The following is a 12175-nucleotide window of genomic DNA, read 5'->3' as shown; positions in this document are numbered from 1 at the left end:
AATAATGTTAGGTACGATGCGTAACATCGAACAGTATATTTTATACCACATTGATGAAATTTGCTATGGACATCATTTGAGACCTTAGAAAGGACATAGGCAATAGCCTAGACCCGGTATAATATATTACTAGATTAATAGACCATCGGAATTAACCTCCCGCGCCCACTGTCAGTTATAACGTTTTAATCTTATCTGGATGTCATCGTTTTTGTTTAGCCACGCAAGACTTGAAGCTGTTAGCGATAGAAAGAACATCGGTATCGTTAGTGGGACAAGGCCGACCATCCGGGACTATGTGCGGCCTTGTTGACAAAAAACACTCGTCACTTGCCCTCCAGCGTGCAGCGTGCGCTTCGACCACAAACATATTTGCATAAGTTAATCATTGTCTTGTAGGTCGCGGCATACTCCGGAAGATTTAACTGTGCATATTCAAATAACAAATTGCATGGGATTGTTTTAATACTGTATTGAATGGTAAAAGACCCGGTAATATATTTTCCCGGGATAGGAAATATCCTATCCCGGGAAAATATATTACCGGGTCTTTTACCCCAGAAAACTCTTTCACGCGGGTGGAGCTGTGAGCAAAAACTAAAATTAACGTTTCTAAAAATAACTTAATACTTATGCTCGTATACGTATGAATATGACCATTTGCCACCTTTATAGTCACAAATGGATTAAACGAGGAAATACCTCAGCTTAACCTAACAGTAATAACACACTTTAGCGGTAAACTGATCAATCGTAATTGAATTCAGTAAATTTTTGTCCTTAGTGTCAGTAACTTGTATTGGCGCTACAATGCGACATACCTTTGAATTTCATTGGATTGTTTTGATTGGATTCATAGTGCTGTCCACTGTAAGTAATTTTTATGTTAATACCGTATTTTAGCATTAATTATCAGTAACAAATCCTGTTTTGCAAACCACAGCTTCGTGGTCTCTTCCTGGCTCGATAAGGTTCAGTTCTACTGCACCGTTAAGTTGTGGAACAGTTTGCTAGCATACGTGTTTCATACTATCGTGAAGAATCAATTAAGCAGGCCGGCATAGCTGTGCCGATCGTCTAGGTATGTTTATGTTTTGGCGGTCGACATTTTTTGGACATCTCTTCACTTACCGCTGCAGTAGGGCCACTTTGCTGTGCTCTCATTAAATAATGTATTGTAAAATTAATAAATGAAACTTATATTATGGGTATATAAAATAAAAATATATAAAGAAAATCCGTAGCACATTCGGCCAAACGCCGCCCTTGTCTGACACTTACAATGTGACAATATTTTCCTGTATTATGGCTTAGCTATGCAAGCTAAACTAAAATTAAGTTGTTCCGGAATAAATATTTTCTTAGGATAGAAGTACATCACTCAGGAATAATGTTATTTCAAGAGCTTCCTGTTAGTTCAAAAAAAATCATATGGGTTTAGTAGTTCCTAAGATTAGTACGTTCAAACAAACCTTTCAACTTTATATATAGTATAGATGAATAGGTAACCCGTATTGTTGCATATCTGGAGGGGGGCGAACTAGGTATCAAATAGCAGAAACTTGCCCTTCCACCCCCCCCCCCCAACAACCCATTGGGGGGGGGGGGGTTGTAAGGACAATACTGCAATCACAACAAATAATGTGAGCAAATTCAATAGAGCAAATACAAAATTGTGACCAAATGAAAAAGAATATATCAATTTGATAATGTTAAATTTTTTTACCAGGTACTACAATAATTATATCCGCCTAGGGAAACCGAAAAAGTATGAAATACATACAATAACAATATGATCATTATACTTACAGATCCACAAATCGCATACGTACAATTGTTCCAGTTATTATATACTTTTGAACCACCCGGACTTTGATGTTGAAGTCGTCACCGATCCTAGTATAGTGTAAGTATTTTTATACATCAACGGTGCGTAATGAATGGCTAACATAGCGTTAATAAATTAAACCATATACTCGTCTTCATGAAAACAACCCTTTACCATAAATTATACTAATCATAGATGTAAAACAAATGTAAATTTCCAAAATAAATATTAATAAAAAGTAATTTTAATTTTACATGCCTTAAGGCCACTACTACACGTAGAGAATTTTTGGGAACGGCAACATCATACTTTCGGTCAGAGATATTGAATATGCATACACTATATTCGCACTAAACCACAAAATCATCAAGAAAACTGAAACCGAGATTTTTGGCGGCAATTTATGTTATTTATGGCTAATTCTTAACACTATTATAGACGAGGCAAATACGAATATATGGTTTCATTGAGCAACACATGTGAAAAATAACACTGTTAATTAATAATTTTAATTTTTGTAGAAACACGGCAGTTTTTGAATCGTTAAATTCAAGTATTCCAAAAACATGTTATATTGGACTTAGTTGCCTTGGAAGTATGACGGAATGTACGCCAATTCTTCGACGGAGAATCGTATACGGTTCTGATACTCATGAACATGAACCGGTTACCAAAAAAACCGACGTGACCTGGCCCCTGCCAAAACCTTCTCACCACGAACCAGATGAAAAAGTTGAACTTACTACAAAATGTCAAAAAGATATGAAAGATTACCTTATAAGTAACAAATGTGAAGAGAAAAATGATACGAGGAATGAAGCAACAGCGTTTTACCAATGCAATGCACTGCCGTATGAAGACTGCGAGAGAATCTCTGACGAATATTTACCAGGCAATGTAGGTACTATATTATAATCTATAGTTTTTAAAAAATCAGCGATAGCTTAGTTGGGTGTAGAACGGACTGCCGAGACGAATGTCCGCAGGCTCAAATCCCAAGGAAACACACCTCTGACTTTTCTAAAATTATTTGTGTATTCTTTGTTTCATTAATTATCGCTTGCTTAAACGGTGAAAGAAAACATCGTGAGGATACCTGCATATCTGAGAAATTCTCTATAGGAATTTTGAGGGTATATAAAGTCTACCAATCCGCACTAGCCAGCATGATGGACTAGAGTCTAATCCTTCTGAATAGTAGAAGAGGCCAGTCCCCAGCAGTGGGACAATACATAATATAGGGCTAAAATTATATTATTATTATAACGTATTTACAAATATAACCTTTCCATTCCTAGATAGCCTTTCATATACAAGATTCTTGCAGTGGTCATTTAAGCATACGAACGCAATTTATTTCTGCCGCTGAGGAGTTACAACGTGAAAGCATGTTTCTTTTGATAATGTAATTAATGAGTATTATGAAACGAGATAGGTAGGCATACAAGGATCCGTGGGTAGATGCCATAATATCGTCTATTTCGACCTCCAAGCAACAGTGTGCATACGTTGTGTTCAAGTGTGAAGAACACTGTAGCGTGTAATTGTTGAAGAATAAGTCAAGCGTAGTGCCCGCAGTACTCTCTAATTTAGAGCCTTGCATGATCCTGCAATTTTTGGGCAGTATTGTCACTTACCCTTAAACGAATGACATATGGAACCAGACAATCGTATGAATATTTTTTTTTTCTTTTTATTTTGCAGCTAACACCAGAACGTCGAGAAAATTGTAAAAGCTATATAATACACGTGAAAAAACTATATACTATATATCATAACAGTAGCGATTTTCTACCGTATTCACTTCGACCGTAAGTATTTTTTCCTGGAATAGCAAATATTTCACTGTTCCTAATGATTGGTAGTTGAACTCAAACACGTTTAACTTGCTTTAATCGCCGGTCGCCAGAATTATATCTGCTTTACTGGAAGCACGCTGGTCAAATCTAAAAGCTAAATGCCTGGTGATGGTTTTATCTTGTTAAAACCGATCACGATCCATGCAGGCACATAATATAACAAATGCCTTCAAAATAAACACTTCTTATTGCTAGTTTTAACCGGCTTCTATAAAGCTACACTTGTTGAGAAATGACAAAGCAGTACAATTTCTGGAACTATTACTAATTTCTGAAAATACATTCAGTAATGCGAAGCTTTATCCTTGAGTACTATGGACTTAGTCAGCTATATTTTAAAATATTATATAACAAATAAAATATAATCAACATTAGGTTAATAAAATAAAACCACTGAATAAGGAAAATTTTGCAACACAAAAGTGATGGTAAGAAGAGTGGGGTCCAATTGAATGTCGACTGAAGAGAGATGATTACCCCTCGACAGTCGACACAATTATGCCGGCCTGTTGGAACGGGATAATTGTAGTGTAATGACACTATTATGAAACTGGCAGTTGGCAAAGTAGTTGAACGAAGTGTTGTGCCGCTATATGCCCTTAAAGCAAAATTATAAAAGTCCTAAATTAATAAGTAGTGGTAAAATAAATTCAAACAGTTTTTTAATATGTGTAATTATTTTTCCAGAAACCCTACAAATTTCGATAGATTGTCATGCATTGATGACACTACCACGTGCGTTCTGGACTTTAATTGTACAGGCGAAGGGAAAAATTGCGTCAATATATACCGTTACAAACCGTCTGAAACCAAGAATAATACGGAGTGTTTATCATCGATTAAACCTCCGTCAACTATTGCCTCGACCATAGAAACTAAGAATCCCACAGATTCTGCTAATGCCACAAGAACCGAGACTATAACGACTACCGCACCGACCAAAGTAATTGAAGATTTTACTAACACCACAACGACAGAGATTCTTATAACTACCGCCCCGATTAATATAACTAAAGATTCTATAAATCCCACTAACACCACAATGATCGAGACTATTACGACTACCGCCCCGACCAAAGTAATTGAAGATTCCACTAACACCACCACTGAGACTCTAACAACTACCGCCCCGACTAATATAACTAAAGATCCGACAAATTCCACTAACGCCACAACAACTGAGATTGTTACGATAACCGCCCCGACTGAAATAACTAAAGATCCTACAGATTATACTAATGCCACAACGATTAAAACTATTACGACTACCGTCTCAACCACAGTGACAAAAGATCCAACAGATTTTTCTAACGCTACAACTGAGATTTTAGTAACTAAGGCTCCAACTGATAAACCTAATGGGACATATAAGACAAATACAAAAAATGTTGACTATACTAACTCAGAGATATATACCAATGATGGTTTAAAAGGCTTTGTGTCAGAAATCCTAGGAAATACGTCGGAAACAAACTTCATAGTGTATGTGGTTTTAATAGCCGTTGCACTATTTGTGGGTGGTATGCTATTTTGTCTGGCGGTGATGAAGTTGACGCGCTGCAACAAAAGGCGAAAATACGGTGAGTCGCATTTTTATACCAACTAATGTATAATGTTTCTTAAAATATACCTCTAAGACAATCTATGCTTTAATTTTCACGGAGCATAGGACTCATTTAAATACTTTAAGATATTCTATATTATGAATTACTTACTTATTTATTTTAAGAATATTTACAGACCAATAACCTCAATTAGTACTGATAGTAGTAGTCTAGTGAATACCAAATATACTCATATGCTAATTACAAATCTCACTAATATAGAGAAGACTTTGAGAGTTTATAATGTGATCATTTATGTAACATTGCATGTTTATTTTTTGGTGATATTAATTTGCAATTGTGTTAACATTTAAATTATTGTGAAAAATGAAAAATAAGGTAAAACAGGTCAATATCATGTGATCATTGATTGAATTGAATGCTCTTAGTACAAATGCATTTGGCCTTTATATAGAATTGAACAATCAAGACATCTCTCGTCAATCGACATTCTATTGGACCCCACTCCACTTACCATCAGATGCAGTAGAGTCTGTTTGCTGCGCGCGTATAAAAAAATCATATCATTAGTCAACAATGATATTTTCGAATGATGAAAGCACTGTTTAATATCAGGTATTAAGTTGTTGAAAAGCAATAGTACTAATATAAAGCCTTGGAGTGCATTAGATAGAATTGGAGCCTAAGCTGAGGTGTAGCCGTTAACTATGACAAAGATTACCAATATACAATACGAATCACATAGATAAATTAACGTGTCTTCCTGCTGAAGCTAAGTTATTTAGCAGCAAAGTGTGATTAAACTACAGCACGTGTATAAATTACTTTAACCTGAGCACGTCGGTCAATATCAGTATTCAGTAGTTATGAAGTTATTAACCATTGATACATTGGATATTGTGGAACGATTTCTAGGAAATCTATATCCTTTTTTTCCAAAAAAAAGTATCATTGCACAAAATACTTGCTCATTGGCAATTATTTCGAGCCTATGCAAATAAACATAGCATGAAAATGCACTTGTAATTCTCAATATGACCTTCATCTCCTTTTCTAAATTAGAGTTATTCAGCGAAAAAAATGCATATCCTTTGGCCAGTGACAGTTGTAGTATTATTATATGTCATTAAATTAGGATATTCACCTAATTGTTTTTTATTTTGTAATAAGTGCGTTACTTCTTTATTATGTTATAGGTTTTTATTTACGCACCTACCATTTTATATATTTGGTCCACCTCAGGTTGACTGGTAGGGAATAATACTTCCGTGATAAAAACCGCCTATACTTAATATTATTAAATAAATATCGAAGCCCTTTGTCATCGAACCAATTTAAATAGGCCAATTATGCTGTACATAGCAACAAGTGGGAATTATTAATGCTAAACCACACAGTAATTCAGATAATTTGTATTTGAATTCGCTTTGAGAGGTTCGTCACCATCGTCTGTCTTACTACAGCAAATTATAATGCACACTTGATGTTTTGGAGTTCTTGTTGAAATTGTATATTTCTCAGTGATATCTTTGGCATTATTTTTATCAATACCCTCATGGTATCCTTGTGGTCTTCTGATGATTCATTAGATTCCTTACTCGTGATATCGTGATATTAGGGCAGGTGTACGAACTAAGCTTTACCAGGATCTTAACAATGTGCAATTAAACTTATAATTGATAAAATCCGTATTGTCTTGTGTAACCTGAAATATGATAATCGATCATTGCTACAGTATCAACAATCTACATTAAAGTTTATTTGTGATTGTTACAGCTATTTGTTTTACTCAACTATCAATTACTGTATGTACAATATCGTTGTGTGGTCATATTTTATTGTTTACTAGCTTTTGCTTGCGGCTTTGCCCGCGAAGGAGTTTTCTGGGATAGGGGGCCCGCTATATTTTTTCCCGAGATGGAAAGTAACCTAGTAAGTAAGTAGTAAAACCTCAACAGGGTCTTAAACTACCTCCATACCAAATTTCATAAAAATCCGTATTACTAGATTTTGAGAAAATCGATAACATACAGACAGACAGAAAAGGGGACTTTGTTTTATAATATGTGTAAATAGATGTGGAGCTTCCCTAAATTATTATTCTAGACATGAGCAATGCTTGATAAAATTTAATTTCATTATTCAAAATCAAGTCATTTCTCAAAAAACTTAATGCTGAATTGAAGAAAGTAGTAATCTTTTTAGCCGTGGAAGCCAAACAAACTAACGACTCTCCTGGTGGTGAAGGGACACAACTACCCATGGACATCATCAATCTTAGTGGCACAACCGAGTCTAATGAAGAATACTTTCTACTAACTTCTAAAGAAGTTCGTCTATCGATGAGATCATGTCCTGAAAGGAAGTCGTATCTAAAGTCGGAAGGTGCGTAGGGGAAGTCATTTATAATTAATTATAGAAGTCTATAATTCTAGATAGTTTAGATGGATTCTTTGCCGTTGAAGAGTAGTAAGATCTTAAAAACGAGAATTCAAGTAGCTTAGAAAATCTTCCATAGAACAGGATAGGATTTACCACAGCACAGAAATGTCCTAAGTAGAGTAAGAACATTCGGCTTTGCGGGTTCCGCAAAATTTTATTTCCAGATCTCTAAGCAGTTTTCATGTGTCTTCTAAATTAGATGCCACTGGAATCCTTATCTCAAAGAAACTTATCGCTCTCGTGAATTTGGAACTCTTAATAATAAACGCCAGGATTGGAGTCATTGCTATATGGAATAAAAAATCCATCGTATTTTATGACAGAGTTACGATGTGATCATTCATAAACGGGCTGCAATGCAAATTACTGAAGATCTTTTCTTTTTCCGTCTTTCTTTTTGATAACCTAAAGGTCGAGATATATAATTAGTTTGGTAATATTAACATTCATAGGCGAGGGCTCTCATAAGATAGAAGAAAGTAGACCTAAAGATCAATTTTGATCATCTTTCTTCTAACGTGCAGCAAGAGATATTCTGGTGGTCAATGGGTGTCCTGGATTATTATGTTAATGCAGAAACAAATTCATTTAGTAGAGAAACATGAGCTTTGTTATTGTCTCTCTAAAGCTGTAATTAGACAATTTTATTCAAGACTTTCTGGAAAGCATGTCGTGGTTTTGATCTCAGTCCAGCACATGTCTAATTTTAGAAGATATTTTACTAATTGTCACTAGCTATTAATATGTGGAACATTAAAAAACCTAGATAACTAATCTATCCACTTCTGAGAATTTCGAAGATCTACCTCGCATTAAGCCAGTGTGGTGGTCGAAAGCCCTAACCTTGTTGGTAGTGTTGTTGTGCCCAGCAGTGGGACGGTGTATATGCTAATCTATTTTTTACGTATATTGCGCATGTAGAAATAGTATAACGTAGCTTGTATTAAAGGAGAATGCCCATTTTTGTATGAGAGTTGGGCTACGCTTGCGTCTGTACAAAACCTTGACAAAACTATAGAGAATATATCGTAATTTTTATACAAATTGAAAACAATTGGATATTCGATGGGAGTTCGGAGTAATCAGAATTTTTATAGCGCGGTTATTTTGAGGTTAAGTATGGACTGCAATAATGTAAGGTAGAAAGTACCTACGTGCCTGATTAAGTTCAACATTGCAGTACCTACTTGTTATTGCTATAAGCGATTAGTGGACGGTCTTTTCACCTAGCTTCAATTGCCCTCATAAGAAACTGATAGGTACTAACATATCTGATAAGACGAAACTCCAATAAAACTTCTAACATAGTATGGCGGAATATTAGCTTTTTCACGGAGCATACATATTTTACCTGACCTTTCGTGTATATGTTTATCTGACTTACGACTTATTCTATTACATGGATTACCTAATCGTTATTTCTACCTACAATTATCACACTCCAATATGGCGTCAACACATATTATAGAATGGATTCAGCTTAGTTTTTATGACCGGCCTTATGCCTGACGCGAACCCTATTTGGAGGATTCCGATCCCAGGCAACTCATGTTACCGAGATAAAATGTTGCTTGGCCTGGAAATCGAACCCAGGAACTCACTTCACATCTTTATTAGGCTAATAGTTAATTATCACAGGGAAAGAAAAATAAAACCAGAAATTCGAAATCCGATGCATATTTTTATATAGATGTATACTTTTAATAGAGGTATAAATTCTTGGCATCCCAAAATAAAAACAAGAATTTGATAAAGCTGCAGCACGTTTATATATACTCCTGAAGTGAGTGAATGACTTCTTGCAGCGTTGGTCGGGTCATGTCATGTTGTTATCTGTGAACCTCTCTATAAGCTGATCTCCAGCAGGCAGCATAAACTCATTCCAGCCTTGAAACCTTAAATATAATTTAGAAGTTGAGTAAACATGTTCAGATTATTATTATTGTTAAACTGTTTTCTTTAACTTTGGCATAATATTTCCCACATTGTGGGTATGTTAATAATAATCTACATAACTTACAAACTGGACAGCTCGTCCAAGGAATATACTTGTCGTTGCTGTGGCGCCGCAAAGGTGCAGTCAATACACCGCCGGGATATGCCGTCTCGATTAACTGTCCTGGGTCTAGGCTCTAGACGACATTGTGTTGCTTAATAAAAGCCTTCCGTCTCAAAGTTCGAAACGCACACTATACACGTTGTTTTTTAAAAGAGGATTTTTCGACTCAACATTAAAATACATAAGAAAAACACTCCAATCTTGAGTAAGATAAAATATATCAAAATATTTTAATGATTTAACATTCAAACAAATCTGAAGTGTCAAAATGTCATTAATTTCAGTTGCCAGTGTAATAAAAACCTGTACTCATATATTCATTAATTAAAAATAAAGTCCAGACATGTTTTAGCTGACTATTGTATTTCTGTCAATGCAAGTACAAGTGGCTATTTGTTTGGTTTGGGAACAATTAATATTTTCTCTTTTTTTACCAGTTATTTGGAGTTTGGTCATAATTATTAAGTAAAATATATTATTTTATAACAATACATTTGAGATGAATAATATATTTAATAAATATATTATAAATTCAAGTACGGGCACATTTAGTGTACATAATATTTACTTTTTTATTCCATTTAAAAAGGGAATTTGTTATGAATTGGTATCCATTCGCCATATTGGCAATACATTATCCGGTGTTTCATTTGCAACAATTAAACAACTTTTTTTTTCATATCTTTTAAACCCCCATTCGCTTATGACTGAAATAAATACAAATGAAGTAATAATTAAAATGATGATTTTTCGTGGATATTTGGTTAAGACGCATGACTGACGCAAAGATAGCCTGGTTTTGGGCATTGTCCTTTCATATCCAAATTTCGCTAAGAGCCAAAAAAAATTTTTTATAAAACAATCTTTAAAAAAACTGTTTTGCCAAACAAAATAGTTATAATTAACAGCATTCGATTTCTTAAATATGCATCATATCGGAATCTCTATTTTTCAGATTTTACGTAAAGCCGCTCCCGGTTCAATGAGAGAAACTAGCTTCAACTGTTCTAAGGAGACTGGCCAAGACAATTATAAGTATTGCCAGGAAATAAAACAATCAACAGAATAATAAACGTCATGTTACTTCAAACAAACATTACATAATACAGTTAAACAAATACACTGAAAATTGAACTTAATTTATACGTTACTTGGGTTTAACAGAGATTATTTTTCTTTAATAAATAAAACTCATGTTATATTTCATACTTTGTTTTATTTTTCCATTAGAAGTTATACCTTGAAATCGGATGACAACACAAAAAATGTCCGGAATAATTATTGTTCTGTCCGTATCGCCAGTAATGGACAGTATTAAAGAGAGCCTTCCTTGCAGGATATGAATATACTATAATATATGGGATTATTATATAAGGTAACACTATTTAATATCTCAGCCAACCTTTTAATCACTGAAGAGAGACTGGAAATATATTTTTAACACATACACATTTTAATTATGAAGTATATAAACATGTTTTCGCGTAAAAAAAATCTACTACATGATGCTATTACAATAACTATCGAAACAAAATACTTTTACAACCAATGCCAATAACATTCCATTTTTGAAATTCAAATGTGACACTTAATTTTTTTTAGAACGTTCTGTCAATCTATTAAATTACCTGGCATTCTGGAAGCACCTGCCCATGCAATCCATAGGCGCCACGAAGCATGCGCAGTAAAAACCAACCACGCAATTATGACCTGTCTGTCAAACTTTATTACTCTCTTCGCACCCTATAAAAGGATAAGCAAGAGCGGGCGGGGAGGTCAAGCTACGTTGGTTACGTGGCAACTTCACGCGGGTTTGGCTTCGGCACAATTCGGCGTCACTCGGCCATTTCCGTACTGAAGGCTCTGTAGATTTTCAGTAATCAGGGGGCTGATTTGGGGATGTCATAATTATATTTTTATATTTTTTAGCAAACTTAGTAGAGCCCAATGAATGAGATGTAGATTTAATTCCTGTAATCCTTGAAGTAAGTAATTGTACTGCCTCGGTGGCGTAGTTGTATTGCATGTCCGGTACAATAGCACTCTGAGGTCCTGGGTTCGAATCCCGGGTCGGGCAAAGTGATATTTGGGTTTTTCTGCTCAGTAACAGCCCGGAGTCTGGAATTTGATCCCGATATGGCGTTAGGCTCGCCCCCTATCACATCATGGGACGGAACATACTTGGCGAAAAGTGGGTGCCCTAGTTGCGCCTCTGCATACCCCTTCGGGGATAAAATGCGTGATGTCATTTATGTATGTAAGTAATTGTATAAATAATAAATATTGAATTAGTACTTACTAAAAAAAGTTAAAATATATAAAAATGATATATTTCATCCGTTTTTATTTTAATTAATAATCTATTTAAATAACGTTATATTATGAGGAAGGAAAATGTTAGCGTAATACTAATACCATAGTA

General features: G+C 34.9%; 1 protein-coding gene across 1 annotated transcript; it reads left to right on the top strand.

Moving 5' to 3' along the window:
- The first annotated feature begins 722 nt into the window (after positions 1-722).
- On the top strand, positions 723-10959 carry LOC115446293. The gene is made up of 6 exons (XM_037440691.1): positions 723-870; positions 1812-1906; positions 2350-2725; positions 3533-3639; positions 4375-5267; positions 10709-10959. Exons 1-6 carry the CDS (start codon positions 811-813, stop codon positions 10717-10719), a joined length of 1542 nt encoding a protein of 513 aa, XP_037296588.1. The 5' UTR covers positions 723-810; the 3' UTR covers positions 10720-10959.
- Positions 10960-12175: the final 1216 nt, after the last annotated feature.

Source organism: Manduca sexta, chromosome 20 (assembly GCF_014839805.1).
Source record: "Manduca sexta isolate Smith_Timp_Sample1 chromosome 20, JHU_Msex_v1.0, whole genome shotgun sequence".
Lineage (NCBI taxonomy): Eukaryota > Metazoa > Arthropoda > Insecta > Lepidoptera > Sphingidae > Manduca > Manduca sexta.
This window is presented reverse-complemented; position numbering and strand designations above follow the sequence as displayed.